This window comes from Phycodurus eques, chromosome 23 (assembly GCF_024500275.1).
Source record: "Phycodurus eques isolate BA_2022a chromosome 23, UOR_Pequ_1.1, whole genome shotgun sequence".
Taxonomy (NCBI): Eukaryota; Metazoa; Chordata; class Actinopteri; order Syngnathiformes; family Syngnathidae; genus Phycodurus; species Phycodurus eques.
The window spans coordinates 5779867-5801636 of record NC_084547.1 but is presented as its reverse complement, the minus strand read 5'-3'; the positions used below and the strand labels follow the sequence as shown (position 1 = coordinate 5801636).

The 21770-nt window shown below is 48.1% G+C and overlaps 3 protein-coding genes across 6 annotated transcripts; 2 read left to right on the top strand and 1 right to left on the bottom strand.

Annotated features, from left to right (window-relative positions):
• Positions 1 to 15: 15 nt before the first annotated feature.
• On the top strand, positions 16 to 8651 carry capn1 (calpain 1). 3 transcript variants are annotated; one of them, XM_061668743.1, is made up of 22 exons: positions 16 to 206; positions 737 to 1093; positions 1690 to 1759; positions 2688 to 2806; positions 3365 to 3498; positions 3564 to 3732; positions 4482 to 4565; positions 4640 to 4725; positions 4902 to 4976; positions 5049 to 5209; positions 5276 to 5436; positions 5508 to 5519; positions 5588 to 5799; positions 5867 to 5906; positions 5988 to 6053; positions 6149 to 6206; positions 6274 to 6338; positions 6440 to 6508; positions 6580 to 6658; positions 6730 to 6846; positions 6931 to 6989; positions 7061 to 8651. In XM_061668743.1, exons 2-22 carry the CDS (start codon positions 839 to 841, stop codon positions 7085 to 7087), a joined length of 2118 nt encoding a protein of 705 aa, XP_061524727.1. In that variant the 5' UTR covers positions 16 to 206; positions 737 to 838; the 3' UTR covers positions 7088 to 8651. The 3 variants fall into 3 exon arrangements, with proteins under 3 accessions (XP_061524727.1, XP_061524728.1, XP_061524729.1); XM_061668744.1 differs by lacking the exons at positions 6730 to 6846; positions 6931 to 6989; positions 7061 to 8651 and having other exon boundaries at positions 5988 to 6048; XM_061668745.1 differs by lacking the exons at positions 16 to 206; positions 737 to 1093; positions 1690 to 1759; ... (7 more) ...; positions 5276 to 5436; positions 5508 to 5519 and having other exon boundaries at positions 5715 to 5799; positions 5988 to 6048; positions 7061 to 8645.
• Positions 8553 to 10741, bottom strand: pnp5a (purine nucleoside phosphorylase 5a). Of its 2 annotated transcripts, XM_061668776.1 has the most exons (7): positions 10643 to 10734; positions 10122 to 10243; positions 9778 to 9947; positions 9611 to 9714; positions 9352 to 9527; positions 9091 to 9281; positions 8553 to 8933 (listed from the first exon to the last, which is right to left on the bottom strand). In XM_061668776.1, the coding sequence occupies exons 2-7, from the start codon at positions 10139 to 10141 to the stop codon at positions 8716 to 8718; spliced, it is 879 nt and encodes a 292-aa protein (XP_061524760.1). In that variant the 5' UTR covers positions 10142 to 10243; positions 10643 to 10734; the 3' UTR covers positions 8553 to 8715. The 2 variants fall into 2 exon arrangements, with proteins under 2 accessions (XP_061524760.1, XP_061524759.1); XM_061668775.1 differs by lacking the exon at positions 10122 to 10243 and having other exon boundaries at positions 10643 to 10741.
• Positions 10742 to 14331: 3590 nt separating this feature from the next.
• On the top strand, positions 14332 to 21313 carry acadvl (acyl-CoA dehydrogenase very long chain). The gene is made up of 21 exons (XM_061668748.1): positions 14332 to 14438; positions 14618 to 14705; positions 14798 to 14861; positions 15355 to 15426; positions 16725 to 16797; positions 16870 to 16934; positions 17014 to 17148; positions 17224 to 17368; positions 17454 to 17583; positions 18426 to 18551; positions 18664 to 18862; positions 18976 to 19080; positions 19155 to 19241; positions 19325 to 19387; positions 19487 to 19588; positions 19657 to 19754; positions 19839 to 19911; positions 19997 to 20069; positions 20165 to 20237; positions 20316 to 20391; positions 20487 to 21313. The coding sequence occupies exons 2-21, from the start codon at positions 14632 to 14634 to the stop codon at positions 20622 to 20624; spliced, it is 1971 nt and encodes a 656-aa protein (XP_061524732.1). The 5' UTR covers positions 14332 to 14438; positions 14618 to 14631; the 3' UTR covers positions 20625 to 21313.
• The last annotated feature ends 457 nt before the right edge of the window (positions 21314 to 21770 follow it).

Genomic DNA, 21770 nt, shown 5'->3' with positions numbered 1-21770 from the left:
GCGCATGCGCACACCATCGACCCGAACGAGCACGGCAGAGGCAGAAAGCAGAAGGGGGACGGAAGAGGGGGGAGAAGAAGGCAAAAAGAAAAAAAGGCACGAAAGGGAGGAGGAAGAAGGCAAAACAGAAAGGAAAACAAGCTTGAAGGCCGTGTGCTCCTCGACGTTTTTGTCTTCAGAACGAGAGGAAACGTGCACGCGCGCAGGTAACGCGTTCCAATTCCGCACTCTTTCACTTGCAAAGCTTTCCTTGACGTCCAACACTTCCGCAGCCTCCCCAGAACTTTTTTTTTTTTCTTCTTTCCAACGGGACAAATGTGATGTGAGTTTGGGTGGGTGGGTGGGGTGAGGAACGCCGTCACGTGACCCTGGCAGGGTGCAGCTGCTTTTGCTTGTCCTGGGACCGTTGGCAGCGGATACAGGGCCACGCCCACCACCAAAAGTCAGAGTTGACCCCTGACCTTTTAGCCCTGTAACTGTGTGTGTTGACATGCTTTCTGTGTATTGAAACGTGATGAGTGTAATGTAACACGAAATATAGCAATCAGTTTGTGTGTGTGTGATTAACCAGGAAGCCCTCGTCACGCGTCGGCTGCGATAAGCTCGGGTGCCGTTCGGCGCAGGAGCTCGGGAGCCTGGGACGTGGTCGAAAGGAAATTTGCTTCTGGGCCCCATAGTGACAAATCCCTGACCGGGGCAGGTCTTTTCTACATCGTCTTCTCTTGTTTACTTCCAGGGGCGGCGTAACATTCCATCGATCCCGACAGGCGGACTGTGACCCGTTCACGAGAGACGTTCGAACCTGACACACTTCTCGACACACGCGGACGTGCGCAAGATGGTGGAGCTCATATGTGCCACGGGCGTGGCGGCGCAGCTGCGTAGTCACAGGGACCGGCAGGAGGGTCTGGGCCAGAACGACAACGCCATCAAGTTCCTGGGTCAGGACTACGAGAGCTTGCGGGCGCGATGCCTCCAGAGCGGGAAGCTCTTTGAGGACAGCCTGTTCCCCTGCGCCCCGTCCTCGCTGGGCTTCAAGGAGCTCGGAGCGAGTTCGTCCAAGACGTACGGCGTGCGCTGGACGAGGCCCACGGTGAGACGCGGCGAAACGTAAACGTAAAAGCTATATTTGTTATTGTTGTAAACCACTGTAACGTTATGCTCAGATACTTGCTGATCCAGCAGGTGAGAATTTGTGAGTCGGGACACGCCTACATTTGTCCAGTTGCACGACAACAATCGGTTATCTAATCTTCATATCCCCGAACCTGTTTTCTTTGTCTTTACAAACCTGTCATGATCTTTGCGTTGACAAACCGGTGATCACTGACACGAGAGACCCTTTAGCTCAGCTACCTTGTGCTATTTCATATCAGGGATTCCCAACCAGTCTGCCACAGGAATTGATCCACTTTCACTTATTTGGTTCAAAAATGATCGAATCCCTGCAAATAAAGTAACTTTGTTCATCTACAGCATCTATGTCAGCAACATATAGTGACTTCCATGAACATGAATGCACCTTTTTGACATTTTTCTCAGTGTTGTGCCGGGAGCTTTTTCTCATGTGAACTATGTGCCGAGACTTACTCAAGGTTGGGAAACACCGATCGACATGGAGTGTGTGTCCATGTACAAAAAGCGTGCGTGTGTGTGTGTGTGTGTGTGTGTGTGTGCGCGTGTCTGCAGGAGTTGTGCAAGCGTCCTGCTTTCATCGTGGACGGAGCGACCCGTACTGACATCTGCCAGGGAGCTCTGGGTGAGCGCGGAATGTCACATTGACAATTCAGGCGCACAAACATGGAAGACATCCACAGTGTGCATTCCACACCGCTAGGGGGCGGAAAAGTACAGCCCTCTCCCCTCACGGTCTGTAGAATGGCGCTTTAGCATTTATTAGAACGACTGTGTCTTACTGGTAACTTTTTTTTTCCACTAGTGCTTTCCACTACTACATGACATTCGTGCACGCAGGTAGGATAACGTTGGCAACTGCATGTCAACTAGTAAGGCAAAATGTCTGCGCTACAAGAACTGCCTGTGAAAGACTACATATGAAGAGTTTTATAATGTCTCTAGTAGTACTAGTAGCACACAGTTGTCAACTAGTGCAGAGTTGCGCTGCGCCTCACTAGTTGTTGTACTAGAATGCCAATGTTTTCCTACTCGTGTGCAGAAATGCCCTGCTAGTTACCTCGACTAGTGGTGTGTATAAATTGCATACTAGTAGCATATGGAAAGTCGTTTGAATATTTATTCAATATCCTTGATGTAAGGTTGTACTACTAGGTCGATACTAGTAAGACATAGACATTCAACTCATGTGCCCTAGTTGTTCTACTAGTGCGCTGAATTGAGGACATAGTGTACGGTACTAGTACATGAAGCTGAAGCTGAATGTGAAGGATATCGAATAAATGCTCAAACGACTCTCCAGAAAGGCATTGGAGCATTTAATTTATATCCTTAGTTGTGCTCGTAGGCCAAAAGTGGCACTAGTAATGGAAGAAGAAAGAAAAAAACGTATTAGTATAACACAGTCGTTCTCCGAGTGTGCTGAATGTTCTTACTCGTGAGGACAAGTACACGGATCTTGATCCGGATGTCACGTCGAGTAAATGCTCAAAGGCTTTTCCGTACGGAGCCCAGCCTTGTGACATCGTGTGCGTGTGCGCGTGCGTGCGCAGGGGACTGCTGGCTGCTGGCCGCCATCGCCTCGCTGACCTTGAACGACACCCTCCTGCACCGTGTGGTCCCGCACGGACAGAGCTTTGAGCAGGGATACGCGGGCATCTTCCACTTCCAGGTGATTCTTGTGGGCTAAAACAGGCGTCTGGACCCCCGACATTGGAAGACTTTCCCCAAAGACACCAACGTCATTTAAACATAACTAAAGACAATAAATAAATACATAATATAAATAATTCCTATGGCATTTAGGGGTACACCCCTAAATGCCATAGGAATTATTTATATTTTCAAGCTAACTATTAGTTTAGCAGCACTTGATTAAGTGCAAGTATTTCAATCATTATCCATCATCGGTGGCTAGAAGTGCCGCGCGCCGAGTGATTCGCAAGTCAAGTGACTGATGCAGGGATGACCGATTTACACCGGTCAGAACAGAGCTTTTAATATTCACAGATTTGTTCATTGTTATTTTTTGTGCTCAGGCCAAAACCCTGTCTAATATTAAAGTAGCGCTTTGGCGCCTTCGAGTGGCATCACCGAAGCTGTAGAATAGGGTCAAGCCTAAAAGGAAAGATGAAGAAGCAGACCAACAGGGGGCGAAGGCAGGACAGAGGATGTTGTTTATCTTGCGTTGCCATGGTGACGAGCCTCACCCACCATCCTGCGTTCACAGTTCTGGCAGTTCGGCGAGTGGGTGGAGGTGGTGATCGACGACCGTCTGCCCGTGAAGGACGGCAAGCTGCTCTTCGTCCACTCTGTGGAGGGCGGCGAGTTCTGGAGCGCGCTGATTGAGAAGGCCTACGCCAAGTAAGGGGAGCGCCGAGTCGCCGTCCGGTTCCGCCAAAGTCACGCGTGGACTCCGCCCGCCTCAGGTTGAACGGCTGCTACGAGGCGCTGTCGGGGGGCAGCACGTCCGAAGGCTTCGAGGACTTCACGGGCGGCGTGACGGAAATGTTCGAGTTGAGCAAGCCGCCCTCCGACCTCTTCAGCGTCATGGGCCGCGCCATCGAGAGAGGCTCGCTGCTCGGCTGCTCCATTGACGTGAGTAAGAACGTCGACGCGTATTTGTGGACGCTGCCCTCCGCAGGTTGGCCTCGCGCTGCGGTACGTCAGTGTGGTTGCCATATTGGATGTGGCAGATCTGCCTGTAATCTAATGTAATCTAAATTGACTTGACTTCATCAACTTCTCGTTCATTCATTTGGACAAACACTAATGTACATTTGCGACATTTTCGATAGGTTTACGATGTAGCTCAGCACTAAACCAGTGTATGTATTTTTCTGTTTTAAAGCGTGTTTATAGTCAACAGTATATTTAATGCTGTTAAATATTGAAATGTCAACAGTTAAGATTCAATCTGTTATACTGTAATAACAGTACTGCTTTTCGTGACAACTTGATGCCAAGGCATTATGTTGAAGTGATTTGAGGAGTTTTAGTTCAACGTAAGTAATGCTTTGTGGCATCTATAGGCAATTACCAACCTTTTTGAGGGTGTCAGTTAATTTGTACGAATAGCGGGGGTTCACTGTAATGGCTTGACTTGCTTGAAATTTACCGGGGGCTCCAGTTTACTACCTTACTTCCTTTTTGCCACTGTAACTCGATACTTGCTTGGACTTCAGACTTGAGACTTACGTTTGACTTGTGACATGCTTAACCCGAGTAATAACTTGCCTTGCTTGTTTTTTGCCACAGTAACTTGGTACTTGCCAGAGACTCGAAGGTTTAGACTTCTGACTTGCACATATGTGACCTCCTCCCACCTCTGTTGTTTTTGACGTCAGATCACCAGCTCCAGAGACATGGAGGCGGTCACCTTCAAGAAGCTGGTCAAGGGCCACGCCTACTCCGTCACGGGCTTGGATGAGGTGAGAGAGCGTCACGGTGGCGGTGTGTGTGTGTCTCTCTGTCCGATCTGACCGCGTTCCACCGTGTCCCTTAGGTGGTCTTCCGTGGAAACCTGACCAAGCTGGTCCGCATCAGGAACCCGTGGGGGGAGGTAGAGTGGACCGGCGCTTGGAGCGACAAGTGAGACACACACACCTCTCGTGTTGGAAAACGTGATGCCTCATGTAAACGTGTGAAGCCTCAGGCTCAACTGAGAGTCTGGGAATGGGGCAGTTACGTTATAGGATTATGGAAGCAGACCTTCCGAGGTTTTCCCTGCTGGTGGATTCCATTCGCCTGAATCTTTTCCCGTACAGTTCTCGAGAATGGGACGGCGTGGACCGTGGCGTCCGCGCTCGGCTACAAAACCGCAGCGAGGACGGCGAATTCTGGTGAGTCCGCTTCCGTTTGCCTCCGTGAAATGCGCTCGTTTCTCATGGCCCACGGCCCCGCCCCCGCCGCAGGTTGTCCTTCAGCGACTTCCTGCGTGAGTTCAGCCGTCTGGAAATCTGCAACCTGACAGCCGACGCCCTCCAGAACAGCCAGATGAAGACGTGGAGCTCGTCGCTGTATCCCGGCGAGTGGAGACGGGGCAGCACGGCCGGAGGCTGCCGGAACTATCCGGGTAGGGAAAGGCTCGGGAGTGTGGGGCTTTAAAAAGCGACGCTGACTTTTGACCTCTCCTGTCCAGCGACCTTTTGGCTGAATCCGCAGTTCAAGTTGCTGCTGCAGAACCCCGACGCGCCCGGCATGTCGGATTGCAGCTTCCTGGTGGCGCTCATGCAGAAGGACCGCAGGAAGAAGCGGCGGGAAGGCAAAGACATGGAGACCATCGGCTTCGCCGTCTACGAGGTCGGTGTTCGCCCGCAAAGCTCCCGTGCGTAATTCCTGCTCTGTCATCTCATCGATTCCTCTATTTGCAGGTTCCCAACGAGGTATGCGCTTTCCAATCGGGTTCTTTGCATCAAAGCAGAATGGTGGCGCTAACCGACCTCCCTCTCAGGCTAAAGGGCAGACGCGGGTCCACTTGAAGCAGAACTTCTTCCTGTCGCACGCTTCGAGCGCTCGCTCCGAGCTCTTCATCAACCTGAGGGAGGTCAGCTCGCGTCTGCGTCTGCCGGCCGGCGAGTACGTCATCGTGCCGTCCACCTTTGAGCCCCACAAGGAGGCCGACTTCGTCCTGCGGGTTTTCTCCGAGAAGCCTGCCGACTCCGAGTGAGTAACGCTTTGTCGCCCCCTCGCGAACGTGGCCGCTCGCTAACGTGAAGTCTTTGCGTGTCAGGGAGCTGGATGACGACGTGGCGGCGGAGCTTCCGAGCGAGGTGAGGAGAGCGCAGCGGCAACTGGGAGAACGTCCTCGTCGCGCTGCCATCTCAGCGTCAAGGCTTTTCTTGTCCTTGCAGAACTATTTGGACGAGAGTCAGATTGACGCCGGCTTCAAGAGTCTCTTCCGACAGCTTGCCGGTGCGGTAAGCCCATATCCCCCTCCTTCCTTCTGTTCCCTGTCTGACCTTTGACGTGACAAAGCCGTTACTGTTGTCTCGTGTGTGCCTGCGCCGTGGAGGACATGGAGATCAGCATCAACGAGCTGCAGACCATCCTGAACCGCATCATCAGCAAGCGTAAGTACATTATCGGCGCTCCTTCAGCTCACGCGCATGGACATGAACATGGTTTCCGTGGGAACAGACAAAGACCTCAAGACGGACGGCTTCACCAAAGAGGCGTGTCGCAGCATGATCAATCTCATGGACGTATCCTTGCCGCCATCTTTGCTCAGGGACGCTCCCGTCTCCTTTCGGGTTTTGAGGTCGAGTCGAGTCCCCAACTTGTGCTTTCCTCAACGTCGTCGCAGTCCGACGGCAGTGGGAAGCTGGGCTTGGTCGAGTTCCACGTGCTGTGGGAGAAGATTAAACGCTACCTGGTAAACTTTCTCACACGCACGCACACATGGCTCACTGTGGAATCAAATGCACTCTCCTTGCTCGTGGGCAGACCGTATTCAGGAACTACGACCTGGACAAGTCGGGAACCATGAGCTCCTACGAGATGAGGATGGCACTGGAGTCCGCAGGTGCGACGCGTGTCCGAGTGCGCGCTCGCTCAGTCGTCACACGCGCGCTAACTTTTGCCTACTCGCGGCAGGCTTCAAGCTGACCAATCACCTGTTCCAGCTCATCATCCTGCGATACACCGAGGAAGACATGGCCGTCGACTTCGACAACTTCGTCACTTGTCTCGTCCGCCTGGAGTCCATGTTCAGTGAGTGTTGTCCCTGACTCCCTGACTCCCCCCCCCCCCCCCCCCCGCCTCGCTCTGACCTCGCTGCCCTCGTTGCTTCGACAGAAACATTCAAGATCATGGACACGGACGCAGACGGCGTCATCACACTCAACTTCTCCCAGGTAACAGGAAATGTGCTAACCGCTCGCTCACTTCCTGTTGCTCATGTGTCGCCGCTTCCTGTTTCCTGCAGTGGCTCTCCCTCACCATGTTCGCCTAGACGCCAGCGAGCGGCTTATCTGGTGCCTACAGATGCCGTGACCTCATCACCGCACGGCGTCTCGCTGTCATGTCGCGAACATCGTAAATTGCCACGGAGCACGGGTGTCAATTTCATTTTTGTCAAGGGCCACATCGCAGTTACGCTTTCCCTTTATGGCCGTTACGACTGTGAAAATCATGCAATCACCTCTTCATCACCTCTTCACAATACTGCATATGCACACTGATGCCCCTGCAATTGATAGTTACGCAGTACTTACATACACTAGTTACCAAATGTTAGGGACAGTCGGCGTTCAGGTGAAAATTCAGGATGAACCTTAAAAGCACTATAACCTTTGACGGTGAACTTTATTTGACCTTTTTTAAACTTTAGAATTTTCAACTGGTCAATATTTCAGTACTTTTGGCACAAATTGCTGTTGGCAAGGTACTGTTGATGAATTGTTTGGTCAAGTTTCAGTTCACAGGGATTTAAAGATTAGAATGTATTTTAGGTTCATCCTGAAATGTTCCCCTTTAAAAGTACAATATCGCAATTTGTTCCCTAAGTAGTGTATATTGTTAACAACAAATTCATTTTAAAATCAGAAGTCATGCAAAATTATGGTATGTAAATATTTAAGTGTAAAACTGCTGTTCCATTTTAGTTCAGAAGGGATTTGGTGAAGAAAAAAAAATGAAGAGTGAAGAAAAAGTGCAATTTTGGTACCAAAAGAAAAGAACCAACCCATTGAGCAAGAAACACGAAGTAGACACGCTATTTCATGCAGTGGGCCACATAAAGTGGTGCGGCGGGCGCATCTTGACACCTGTGCCGTGGCGGAACTTAGTTTAGCGTTTTGTACCCTCACCGCCATCTCGTGTGGACCAGCGTCGGGCGCCCATATTCACCTTTTTGTACATTTGCGTCATTGTGCGTCAAGCCAAGCCCGAGACCACGGGTGTCAAACTCCTCTTTTTAGTCGCGGGCCACATCGCAGGGCCGTTATGGCTGCAAACCCATAGGATTGCCTCATATGACTACATAGACACAAATTGATGGATGATGACTTTGGAAATCAGAACTTGTTCAACTACAGTATGAATCCGTTTTATTTTAAAAAGGGACTTGGTAACAAAACAAATGCTTGCAATATCTCAATATTTGTAAAAGTGAAGCCAATTTGCAATTTTGGAGATAAAATGACGCCCCCTCGTATCTGGCCCCCGGGGCCACCAGTTTGACACCCGTGCCCTAGACAAACATAAAGTAGTTGCAGCCGTGCGGCGTAAACTCGGCTTCCGGCTATGCTTCCTGTGCCAAACCGGTCGCCATCTTTCTGAGCGCCGAATAGAACCGTGACAATGATGACGTGCATGTGTATGTTTTTTTTTTTTATGGTGGAACAAAAAACACTTTTGTAACTCTTAAGAACATCCCGTTTACACTCATTGTAAAAGCCAATCAAGGTCACAGAGTGTGTCGTAATAAATACCTTTTATTAACAATAGAAAAAAACAAGTTGAACTCAATCACATGTGTACATGTTAATCAACTGTTAACTTACAAATAAAATAAGAGGAGGAGGAACCGAATGAACGGACCGGAATGCAAGTTTGACCTTTGGGAGAAGGAAAGATGGCTCAGACGTCGCTGTTGTTGTGCTCCATCCTGGTCACCATGGTGAAGATGAGCCGCTCCAGCTGCTCCGCCCTCTGCTTGCCCGTCTGGAGGACCTCCTCGTGGTTGGCCTTCTCCTCGCTGTCGTAGTCCATCACCGCCCGGTTGGTGATCAGCGACAGGGCGAAGACGCGCATGCCGCAGTGGCGAGCCACGATCGCCTCGTGGACCGTGCTCATGCCTGCCGTGGGAAAGAGAGGCGTCGCTCCAGTCAGACTAAAGCGGGACTTTTGACTCGCTCGCCGATACGCTTGACTCTAACGACTCGCTCGACATCTCGGAAGGGCTCGACTTGCCGCTCGTGCGACTTACTCCCACCTCCGTGGAGCGCAACTCACCGACGGCATCGGCGCCGAGTTTGTGCAGCATCCTGCACTCTGCGATGGTCTCGAAGGACGGACCGCCCAGCACGCAGTAGACGCCCTCCCTCAGGAAGTCTCCGAAGCCCAGTTCTTGGCCCACGTCCGTGGCCAGCTGCTGAAGCTCTCGGTCGTACGCGTCGGACATGCACGGGAAGCGCACGCCAAACCTGAGTTGCGCGAGGCACACTTAACCTCCGCTCCGGATGCTTCACGCTTTGCGCGCGTTCCGTGTCCTACCTATCGTCGTTGAGTCCGGCGAGGGGGTTGTTCCCAGCGAAGCCCGGAATGTTGAGGTGATCTTTCATGATCATGATGTCTCCCACCTTGAAGTCCTGGTTGAGACCGCCCGCCGCGTTGGTAAGTATCACCGTGTCGACGCCCAGCAGCTTGAAGATGCGCACGGGCAGTGTGATCTGAACACAACAAACAGCGCCCCCCGGGTTTGTCTGCGGAGCATTGACGTCCGGCGCGGGTTTAAAGCTATACGCCGGCCAACCTTCTGGACGGGGTAGCCCTCGTACAGGTGGAATCGGCCCTGCATGCACACGCACGATCGCCCCTTCAACGTTCCGAAAACCAGCCGTCCGGCGTGTCCGTGCACTGCGCGAGACCCCACGGCAAGTCAGACGAACTTCCGCTCGGACGTTATCCGGCCGGACTCACCCGTGCTCTGCAGGAAGTTTGGAATGTCCTTGTAGTTGAAGGCCACCTGATCCTTCAGCAAGGCCGCCAGCCCGCCGAGGCCGGAGCCGCACACGATGCCGACGGAGGGCCGCACGTCGGTCTGAGCCAGCAGCCAATCGGCCGTGGCCTTGCAGTCTTCGTAAGTGTAGCTGCAGCGACCATTGTTCGGATGTCTTTATTAGCATCCTTGTTATGAATTCTACATCACTTCATCTGTTAATACTCGCGTTAAGGAGAAATACTGCACACTATCAGAAACACTGACCGACATTTACAACTTGTTTTCTATTATTTATTCTCATGAAATAATATGAATTTATTACCGAAGGTCTGTTCCATTCATTTTGCGTGTGTGTTTTTAAATTGGTTTCGTTGCTTCCGGTACGTGTCGTTGTTGAGTAGCTTTTTTTGTCCAATCAGATTTCTTTCTTCTTGGCCACTGTCACTGCAATTATTTAAGCCATCAATAAGATTCGTTACTTCAATCAATAAGATTTTTTTTTCAGAGCAAAACTTATTAGAGCCAACTTTGACTCGCAAAACACGTCTGTCGTGCTCTGCACATTATTACATTTACTAATCAGTAGGTCTGGTGAGTACAATTTACATTTTTTAAATGTTTTTTGTCATCAATAAAGTATTGATAGTTAACTTGCTCCAGATGATGTGCAGTTATACATGCATTTTTGTTTCGTATTAGTGGTTTCTTCAACTGCAACGCGACATTGATGGTATTAAAAGGTGCGTTAAGTAGTAAAAGTGCTCGTAGGCGACATCGGAGTACTAATAAAAACATCTTTTGGTTTTCAAACGGATATGTTTGTTCAATAAGTTGCTGACTTACCACTGGTTACCTTGAGGAAACATGACGACGCAGCAGGCGGGTACAAAACAAAACAAAAACAGCTCGGCCACGCTGTGCGTGTTGTGTGGAGGCAGCTCGACGTCGTCTCTCGCGCTGGCGTGCACTTGAGCGATTTATAATGGATGCGACGGTTCCGAATGACGCATGCGCAACGAGCATTCTCATTGGCTCAGCTGGAACGCCTTCACCACCCTCCCACCTTTTTTTTTTTTCATGATATTTTAGGACATCCTGATTCAATCCATCATCGTCATCAGATCTGTGTCCGTGGATAACTTTGTATCTTTTGTGTCATTAAAAAAATAAATACATAAATAAATAAATATAGATATGATTAATATTATATAATTATATAACGAAAATAACATACAATTATTTATAATAATTTATATATATATATATAGAGAGAGAGAGAGAGAGCGAGAGAGAGAGATTAATTTTTCTGATGTTTATTGAAAATGCAGCCGGACAGAAACAAGTTTTAAGGGACAGAGTGGACAAGGGGACTAAGGTTGAAAACCACAGCAGAACAATAGTGAGACAGTCTAGATATTTGAACACAAGTAACATTTAATAACACAGTTATTTGTAGATTGGGGGGGGGGGGGGGACACCCGGTGAGGACATGCAATAACTAACCAAGAGAACAAGATAAGAGCGGACAGAAAAGGGCTGGACAGGATGTGGGAAAATGAGCAAGGCAGTGCTCCCGGATTCTTTCTTTTTTAGTGTCGAAACCTGTAAGAACCTGTGAGTTGATGCAGTATGTTAGTGTAACCTGGGTTGTTATTAGTGATCCCAGCACAAGTCATTCAAGTCTTTGGTGTTTTTATGGAACCTATTAGTGAATGAACACCATATCATATGCATGTTAGTCAAGCGGTGTACGGGGTTGCTGAGCCGGCACATCGAGGAAGGGTGAGCACGCCCCCCCCACACACACACCACGCAAAAGGAGGGGTGGTCAGCGAGCTCATCCAGCAGGGGACCCATCCAGGGGGACGCCACCGACCCCCCAGGACCCAGGGAGGTCCCGAGCCTGATCGAAGCTCCCCGCACCAACCCCCAGCCCCACCCAGCGAGCCCCACCGCTGCCGTCGCCCCCGTCACCCCCGCAACATGGGGGCCCCAGCCACCAACGGGGCCCCGAGCAGGAGCCAGCAGCCACCCAAAAAAAGCGAGCCCAAGTTAAGTGCCCGTCGTGAGCAAGGATGGGCGCGGGCGCCAAGAGAAGGGAGAGGAAGGCGGGGCCCCACCCCTCCACGGACCAACAACCGGAGGGGGGGTACAGGCCCCAGGAGTCTAACCAAGAGAAATGTGAAATGTGAACCACCACCCACCCTATTACTATGTTTACCAGGTCCCCGACTGGCAACCGTTATCCCTGTACCGTGATTGCGTGTGTTGGGGTGTCGTGCGTTAAAATTGGCGAAACAATAATGACCCACCACCGTCACCCCCCACCCAGGCCGGCCAACTCCCCAAAGGATATGCGAATGGAAGTAGTGCATTGAAAATACATATATTTGATTAAATTCATTGAACAACACACGAGGACATGAAGTTCTTCCCACGCATGCACACACACACACACACACACACACACACACACACACATTACGTCACTATGTACTTTCCACCCTGTTTATAGTTTGTGTGTGTTTGTTGGCTTGAAATCCAAGAAGTCATAAAAGACAAATAAACTCTTTAATGATTCCACAAAGTCCACCTGGAATCTTACCCCACACTTTATCTCCTTACCCGCTGGCCTCCAGTTTGCTGTATTAGTCATAACAGGAAGACAAAATCAACATTGGGCTGTACTGTCCTGTATACAGTACTGTATGACTGTTTATACCAGGGGTCACCAATGTGCCACCTGCGGGCACCAGGTAGCGCGTGGGTAGCCTCCTGGCCTATTCTAAAAAAGCTCACCAGTGATAGGAAATTGTGATTTCCAAGGAATTTTGCAGAGGTGATAGTTTGATATTGTAAAAATTTTCAGAAATGTATACAAATAAAGTGTTGCGTACATCCACTTGTGTTGCGCCACTGTTAGTGCTCAAATATCCATTGCTTCTAAAACTGCAACTAGCAATGCTAACTGTTAGCATGCCAATGGCATTTTGCATTGATTGTTAGCATGAATTTCCTAAGACAAAGCCATGTGGTTTTACACAATGTTTAATTGCATTTGTTTGACGTTTAGTTTGACAGTAAACACATTTGGTGGTGAGATTTTTCCGATGTCAAATAAATTAAAGTTGAAAAACACTGCCATAGCGATGTAGGTTTGGTTAAAGGTCAAAATAGAAGCTACAGAAAGGCCGTTCGAGGTCAGACCACCTTTTGTCAAAGAAGCACGGGATCCGGGACTGGAATGCCATCACACGCCATGTCATCAAACCACATGTGCGAAGCCGATCGACGGAGCGGACGTTTGACGTGGGAGACCTCACGAGACAGACAGACCCCCTCACGAGGTCTGCGTTCAATTGCCTCCGAGCTGCATCGAATTGGCTTCACGCCGTGTCCAGTGGTCGCTGCGTTACATCCTATTGTCTCCGCTCCACGTTCAGTTGTCTGGAATCATCTCCGCTCGTGAGTACGTTGCAGCGCCGCTTGCTTGATGGGAGTGATCTGGGCAGCGTTTTAGCGATTGCCACTAATGAAGTGAAAAACGGGCCAGAGAGTGAGGGACATGGCGACATGGGCCGTCGTGACATGCAGCCTGTCGAAATGCGGACAAGTGGACGGTGACGTTTGAGTGGAGGACGAGGTGAGCCGTAGAGGCGCACAAACAGGAAATGCCAAGTGTGGCGACTGTAAAAGAGTTATGTAAACGGGATTATTGGGTCAAGTAAGTCAACTGTCAGCGCTATTGAGGATTTTATGACGGACCTGAGACATTTTGCATCCACATACTATCCAGCAGGCCGCCATTGGCCGTTGATGTTAGCACGATAACCCCAACAAAATGTTTTTTTATTTAAATGCATTTTGTTTGCGCTTCATTTATTGAGCTTGTTCTCAAGGTTCACAGGTCCAACAAGAAACTTAAGGGACGTTAGCAAGAAGCGAAAGTGTGGCGTGTGTGTTTGGGCAACTTCAGGTTCACATGACAAATTTCACCCGAGTTTCTGATTTAACATGTTGATCAGCGCCACATGGGGACCACGAGTGGCGTTTGCTTACTCGTTATGTAACTTGTGGCGTGACTGGGCACAAGGGATTTTTCGTGTGAAGAACGGCACAGGTCACAGGTGACACAAAAAGTTTATGAAGTTTTTTAATAAACAGCCTCTGCTCAAATGAGTCTCTATTCATTTTAATGTACAGTAGACTTTCATCTGGGGCTAGCGACAGGAAGTAAATATCTCATAATTACATTCACATCTATATTTAGTATTTAGTACCCTTGTGCAACATTGGCGTGATTTAGTAACTATGACTACATGTCAACCATAAATCTATGATTTTTGGTGACAATGTAAAGTTTGACTGGCGACCACTTCTTCTTTTGTTTAGTTGGCAAAGCATTTATTTGGTGCATTACCGCCACCTACCGGACTGATCAACTCGTTTGATGAAGTGGCGCAAGCCATTTGAGCAGTTTCGCGTACACCGTCTAAAACTACATGTCCCATGATTCACAGCGATGATGCCGTCATTATCCGGGTAACTCTGTCAAGGGGAAGAGAGAATAGAAAACGGGACACTTTCTGACAGATTTGCTTCTGCTCGGACGGAGGGACGCGTAATATATTACATACAGGTATGACATCTAAATATGTTTTCTATTATCCAATTGAATGTAATTGTCTCCTAAAAAGAGAACTACTAAGACGGAACGCTCTGGTAAACTAGGCCGCGATGCTAACGGTTAGCTACCAAGCCTTTAACTGTGTTCTGTTGGTCTATTGAGCCAGCGTTTGAAATCTTCACTTTCTTTAGTTGACGGGAAAATAATGCTGCTTCGTAAAGTGGGCCAGTCTTCTGCACTTTGCGGTGCCATTCTCCGCATCACTCCCGGACAGATTGGGTTTGTCGCATTCATGTTTGCAAGCCGAGCCTCGAGCAACAATTTCTATTCATTCCATGTTGCTAGCTAACAAAATGACGTATTTTATCCAGGGCTCAACGCCCAGCTGTGGTGGCTGTGAGCAACACGCGCCTCTATGCTAGTCAAGCTACACAGGTACGACACAGAAAGCTTGATATCACTTCTCAATGTGTCCATTTTATGAATGTCGTGTTCCTCGGACATTTTCTACATCACTTTTGGTCCAATGTTGTGGTTCTGCTAGCGATATAACACGGTCACCGCGTTCCTGGCCAAGTAGGTGAAAGTGGACTGGTCACGTGGTCCACATTTAAGGTGACACTGCAGCTGTCCTCTCCAGCACCCAAACAGGAAGTCGTCATGTTTCTCGTGCTAGAATGGAATAGCGTTTCTTCACCTTGATAGAATACCTAGCAATGTGTATGTGGTCATCTTTCACCTCTTTGGGGCCTGTCACTGTTTTCTTTATTTATCCATAGCACTATGTGGTATTTGGGTTACTTTAACACCAAAGTACAGTTTAGAAAATAATGTTTGTCAAGCCCTGGAGTCGTTTATATTTGTAATCATGTGACCAATGTTGCTCTCTTGGTGAAGTAAGCTTTTTGGAATATCTGCGTCACTGTAGGCGGTGTTGGAGAAGCCGGCGGCAGTCGGCACTGACGCTGCCACTGGGGTGGAGAAGAAGACTGCTGCAGCTGTATGTTGCTTCCTAAAATGTCGTTCTTATGCAGAACCGCCCCTCGAGTAGGGTTGGGCATCGAGAACCGATTGGAACCGGGGCTAAAGTTCCGGTTCTTACGGAATTGTTTAAATTTAAAACATTCGGTTCCCGGTTTCGACGCCTACAGTCTGGTGACCCTGAAGAAGAAAGTGGCAAAAACCAACGAAGAAGGACGTGCTTGTGTCCAACGGCGGCGGCGAACAAAAGTGTGTCTTAATTTTGTTAAAATAAATGACCAGTCACCCCAGTGCAACACTCGGAACAAGATTATATTGTGCAAATCCCCAGTCGCCTCAGTGCAACACTTGGAATAAGGTTATATTGTGCAAAGGAGGCTTTCACGATGCTCCGAGCCTCAGCCTACACTGCGCAGAACTTCATTCAAGTCAAATTGGGTGAGTGACTCAATAAAATAAGTCGATGCCAATATTGAGGCAGCTAAAAAGTTCAACGGGGGGTTGCACTTTTGCACTGATGGTTTTTAGCTTTTATTTTAGTCTTTAAACCAACGTAAGAGTTGATAACGGGGGGGGGGAGGCGGAAACGCTTAAGCTTGAGCTAAAACTTGACCAATGGCCAAAGTCCAAACTTTACATCACAATGAATTGGGACAAAATTCACATAAACGTTGTCTCACAGTATCACAAACGATAACCTTGTGCCTCATCGGTGCGTAGGTAAAGGAATCAACGTTTTATAGTATTTGTTTCCATTCATTACTCCTTTTCTTGCCGTCTAATTTTATTTTCCTTTTCAAAATTCACTGGTGTCGTGCAGTTACTTTTCGTGCCAAAATGCTGAGTTCCGGTGCGTACCCTTCAAAATAAAAGCCTACAGGCTTAAAACAGGAAGTCAAGTTCAAACATGCATGTATAAACCATTTGATGTGATAAAACAATCGCAAATAACTATTTTAACAATGCTGTATTTAACTTTTAGCTGAAATATTAAGTCAATTGGGTTAGTTCCACAGACATTGCCTTTTACTTCATAGGTTTGATATTGATACAGGTTATAAAAAAAACCCTGAGTCAAATGTTCATTTTAGTTTATGCTGCGGGCTGCAAAGAAAATGGATGTTCATAATTTGGACACCCATTATTTAAACAATGCAAACTTTTTTGACCCAGCCCCCTAAAAGAATCGGAATAGAAATGAACCGGGATCGTGACTGAAATTGGTCAAATTCAAAGGATGCCCAACCCTACCTGGAAGGCATGGGTACTGTGTGTTTGACTGGAGCCGTTGACTTTGTTCTGCTTAATATCCTGCAGGAGTCCAAATCTTTTGCTGTCAACATTTTCAAGGGCCAGATTGCCACATCGCAAGTGTTTCCATACCCTTCCGGTAAACCAAACATTTCACTGAGGCGCTATTTAAATTTACAAACAAGCTTGCTGAGTCATTTTTCTTGTTTAGTCTTGAATGAAGAGCAGGAGCAGTTCCTCCGAGAGCTTGTGCCACCCGTGGGCAGGTTCTTTGAGGTGAAATTGAGACCGCTCTGGCTCGCTGATTATTTTTTTCCGCCATTCCCCTGGTGACTCACAGTTTTCCTGTCTGTAGGAGGTGAACGATCCGGCCAAGAATGATGCGCTGGAGAAAGTTGAGGACCATACAATGGAGGGCCTGAAAGAGATGGGCGCCTTTGGCCTACAGGTGCCGGCCGACCTGGGTGGCCTGGGCCTCACCAACACGCAGGTGTGTCCGCTTGATATTGAACCGGCGTGGATGGGTTTTACACAGCGAGCGATAACTTCGTCCTTCTCGCCTCAGTATGCCCGACTGGTGGAGATCGTCGGCACTCACGATCTCGGGGTTGGCATCACGCTCGGTGCCCACCAGTCTATCGGCTTCAAGGGCATTCTGCTTTTTGGGAATCCGGCACAAAAAGAGAAATACCTGCCTCAACTTGCATCGGGTAATCAAGCTCATGCAGACGGTGCTTAATAAAGCAAATGTCATGTCAAGAAGGAAGGACGCGAGCGACTTGTGCTTCTGTCCAGGTGAGCACATTGCTGCCTTTTGCCTCACTGAACCAGCCAGCGGTTCTGACGCTGCCTCCATCAAAACCACCGCTGTACAGTCGCCCTGCGGGCAGTACTTCACTCTCAGTGGAAGCAAAATCTGGATCAGGTGCCACCGCAAAAGAAGCATACTCACAATTCTGTGTATTTAAAAAAAAAACAAAAAACAAAAACAAAACAAAAATTTTTTTTTTTTTTAAATGTCACTTTTTTTTTCAAAACAATATACAAGAGCAAATAAGAAACAAGCAAACACTGAAAAAGAGAGAGGCTGGATTATCACATTATCCATTCAGTCAGTCAGTGTGATGTGGTTTAAGAATCTGTATCTCATAACCCACCGTTTGTCAATTTGACTCATTTTTCTTTACATAGTTACTGTTCGCAATAGAATCGAAAGCCTTTATTGTTCTTGTGTAGTGCAGACACAACAAATTGGGCTGTGGGTCCAGGTTTGTGTTTCAAGAATAAGAATACAAAAAAAAAAAGTATAGAAAAATAAATGCTACAAGCGTTACACTAAATAACATGAAAATGTGCATTGTAAATGACAGTGAGGCGCTCGTGTGCAGATGTTCGAATGTTCAAGTAGCAGCAAAATGGAATGAGTTTGTGAGTTCCGTATAGCGATGTTTTGCGGGAGGAAGTCTGTTCGTTTATTGGCCCTGTCGGACATTGCAATGGCCCTTTTACATGCTGCCAGTGTGACCTTAAGCAGGTATTTACTCTCTCTCTAAACTGAGATAACTCATCTCTAGGGGTAATTCCATAACTATAAAAGGTTTACGTATTTACCTACCTTCTGATAAATAGTCCAGGTACAAGACCACACACAAAACATTACATTTTCACCCAAAATATTCACAATAATTGTACATGCATTCTCCCAGAGAGAAAATTATTGACTCCCAGAGTATTTTATTACTTTTGACATTTGTGTCCGCCTTTCAGTAATGGTGGTCTGGCTGAGATCTTCACTGTGTTTGCCAAGACACCAATGAAGGATCCCAAGACTGGAGAGATGAAGGACAAGATCACAGCTTTTGTTGTGGAGAAGAGCTTTGGGGGAGTGACACAGTGAGAATAAATAACCCCTTTTTCCCCCCTACCAAAATCTGCCTATTTATGTCAGTTACCGAAGATTCACACGTTTCCGTTTTGCCCATCAAACCTTTCTTCCAAATCCCAGCGGGCCACCAGAGAAAAAGATGGGCATCAAAGCCTCCAACACGGCCGAAGTTTACTTCGATAACGTCCGCGTGCCAGCCGACTGCGTGCTGGGTGAGGTGGGAGGCGGCTTCAAGGTGGCCATGAACATCCTCAACAACGGCCGCTTCGGCATGGCGGCCGCCCTCTCCGGCACCATGAAAGGAGCCATCGCCAAAGCGGTGACTTCCCACTTCGACACTAGCGCCGCGCCTGCATTTTAACGCTTGAGTGGAGCGGATTTTTGGAGACCGACCCCTGTGTCGTAATAGTCACGGTTTCCTCCTTTCGTCAGGTGGACCACGCGACCAACAGGACCCAGTTCGGCAGCAAGATCCACACCTACGGGGCCATCCAGGAGAAGGTGGCCCGCATGACCATGCTGCAGTACGTCACCGAGGTCGGTAGAAGCTCAGCACAGGTCAACAGCTCGCCTTAAAACAAAGTTGACAAGATCTTCTGTGCTTCCTATAGTCTCTGGCCTACATGATCAGCGGCAACATGGACAGCGGCGCAACCGAGTTCCAGATTGAGGCCGCCATCAGCAAGATCTTCGCCTCAGTGAGAACATTTACTTTACAAGTCAGCAGATTGCTATGTGGCGGGAGTCGAATTGCGCCTTTGTCTTTCTGAACCGCTCACAGGAAGCTGCGTGGACTGTGACTGACGAGTGTATTCAAGTTATGGGCGGCATGGGCTTCATGAAGGTGAGCGATCGCTCCACATCGTCTGACAGTGGCGACAGAGAAGCTGAGAGAAAGTCAAGGAAAAGAGTGCAGACTTAGGACGGGCAATGTTTTTCACAGGATGCAGGAATCGAGAGGGTGATGAGGGATCTGAGAATTTTCCGGATCTTTGAGGGCACCAATGACATCCTCAGGCTTTTCGTGGCCCTCAACGGCTTCCAGGTGAACATTGACGTCGTCTTGTTTCTTGCGAGCGCCCCGTGCCTTCTTTGACTCGGTCTTCTCCTCAGAATGCTGGCAACCAGTTGAAGAGCTTACAAAAAGCCCTGAAGAACCCACTTGGCAACGCTGGGCTCCTGGCTGAAGAACTTACCAAGAGAGCTAAGAGGTAACATCTCTGTACTCTGCTGTATGTACTGGAGAGCTCCTCGGTTCATGTCAAAGTGAAACTGGCTTTGGTGTCTTGTTTTAGGAAGGCAGGCATGAGCACAGGCATGACACTTCAAGGAACTGTCCACCCTGAGCTGGCTCAGAGCGGTGAACTGGTGTGTAATCATATCTTGATTATCGGAATTCACATTTTTATTGATTATTTTTTTGTCCCTCATCACCATTTTTTCGCCCCCATAGACCGTGAAAGCCATTGAACAGTTTGGTGTGGCTATCGAGGAGCTTCTTATTAAACATGGCAAGAAGATTATTGGTGAGCATGCAAAGGCCAGAAAGAACTTAATTGTTTAGCATGTTTGCAACAAAAGGAGAAAATGAATTTTTTATTTGTATTTTTTATTTTTGCAGATGAGCAGTTTGTGTTGATGAGAGTTGCCGACTGTGCCATTGACATCTACACCATGATTGTTGTCCTCTCCAGGTATTAGTTACCTCTTTGTGTGTCCGCTAACCAATTGCACATATCTGCGTAGCCTGATGGGGTCCTTGTCCTCCGCAGGGCGTCCCGCTCCCTGAGTCGGGGCCACCCCTCGGCCCAACATGAGAAGGTTCTGTGCGAGACCTGGTGTATCGAGGTGAGATTTCCTCCCAAAACACACATGTACATTGTCAAATTTGTCTACTGCAAATGCTCCCCGTGCGCTCTGCTGACGCTCCTTGGGTCCCGCAGGCCCACGCGAGACTCATACGGGACATCAAGGCGTTGCGCTCGAACCAGTCCAGGCAACTCTACAGCAACTTTCGGGCCATTTCCGCAGCCGTGGTGGAGAAGGGCGGAACGGTTGCCGCTCACCCGCTGGGTTTCTAAATGCTCATGGGTTTCTCTGATTGTGTCTTTTTTTTTTTTTTCTTCCACATCTGGATCTCCAAGCAACGCATAAACATCACCCCATCGTCCATTTGAGCTCGTCGAGAGGTTCGTCTCCAATATATTTATTTGTAAGCACGTCAGGTTGTTTGAAACCTGGACATTGTCTTTCAAGTCACAAAAATCACAGATTTGAGTGAAGGGGCCTTCAAAGAAACACCACTTCGACCTTATCTCATTACCGCCAATAAGCAGATGTCTTCATTATGTTGCTCTTCAACGCACCATTGACCTTCTTGGCTGTTGGTGCTGTAGATTATTTAACCTGTAGAAAGGGACTGACGTGTCCAACTTGTTTTATTTTAAATACTTTAATATGGGCTGGTGTGTAATGTAATCTGCATTTGTGATGTGTTTAATAACTGATAGAGGTGATTATCTTCTCAGCACGTTGGGTATTCATCGCCCATGTGGATTGTAACACCGTTGCCTTATGTAACACGACGACACTGCAGATGCTGCTCCTAGTTGCTGTTCGGTCACCTCTGTGGCAGCCGAGCACCAACAAAATTTGTAAATATTTCAGAGGTGCTGATCACGATTATTAATGTCTCAGGATTTAGCAAGGAGGGAATCGCATTTTTAATGAAATTGTTTGAGCACTTGTATCAATAAAGTCATTGTTTCTACTTATGTGCATTTGTTGCATTTTTCCTATCATTTAAATGTACATTATACAATTGCCAGGACCGTGTGTGTGCGTGAGAGAGAGATGTTCATAAACTCTTCTCAATTAAAAATAATAAAGTGAAGTAGTTTTTTTTACTTTGACAAAGCCTTTTGGGTAGACATGAATTACTCAGTCTGTTAATGTACAATTCTCGAAATAAATCATTAAAAAAGACGACGTAATTGGGTGGTGTCGTTAGCTGACGGCACATGTTTATGACGTCACCGATGAGCATGGCGGTCGAACATGACGCTAATTAGATTTTTTCCAGTTGCCGGCGGAATGTTCAGTTTGAAGGTCGCTAAGATACTTTTTTGGGCGATGAAAACTGTACAAATAGAAGGGGAACTTTCTGGAAAGGTAATTTGGGGAATTGTTTTAACTGTAAATGTTTGTAAAACGCCAAGTACCTTTGC

Excerpts from the sequence above, each read along its gene's own strand:
- capn1 (XM_061668743.1), top strand. The coding sequence starts at position 839 with ATGGTGGAGCTCATATGTGCCACGGGCGTGGCGGCGCAGCTGCGTAGT. Across the intron at positions 1,760-2,687 it reads CATCTGCCAGGGAGCTCTGG|GGGACTGCTGGCTGCTGGCC; the intron begins GTGAGCGCGGAA and ends GTGCGTGCGCAG. Across the intron at positions 6,207-6,273 it reads GAACCGCATCATCAGCAAGC|ACAAAGACCTCAAGACGGAC; the intron begins GTAAGTACATTA and ends CCGTGGGAACAG.
- acadvl (XM_061668748.1), top strand. The coding sequence starts at position 14,632 with ATGCTGCTTCGTAAAGTGGGCCAGTCTTCTGCACTTTGCGGTGCCATT. Across the intron at positions 19,081-19,154 it reads TGCTGCAGTACGTCACCGAG|TCTCTGGCCTACATGATCAG; the intron begins GTCGGTAGAAGC and ends TGCTTCCTATAG. Across the intron at positions 20,070-20,164 it reads ACATGGCAAGAAGATTATTG|ATGAGCAGTTTGTGTTGATG; the intron begins GTGAGCATGCAA and ends TTATTTTTGCAG.
- pnp5a (XM_061668775.1), bottom strand. The coding sequence starts at position 10,665 with ATGTTTCCTCAAGGTAACCAGTG. Across the intron at positions 9,528-9,610 it reads AGGGCTACCCCGTCCAGAAG|ATCACACTGCCCGTGCGCAT; the intron begins GTTGGCCGGCGT and ends TGTTGTGTTCAG. Across the intron at positions 9,282-9,351 it reads GCCGGACTCAACGACGATAG|GTTTGGCGTGCGCTTCCCGT; the intron begins GTAGGACACGGA and ends CGCGCAACTCAG.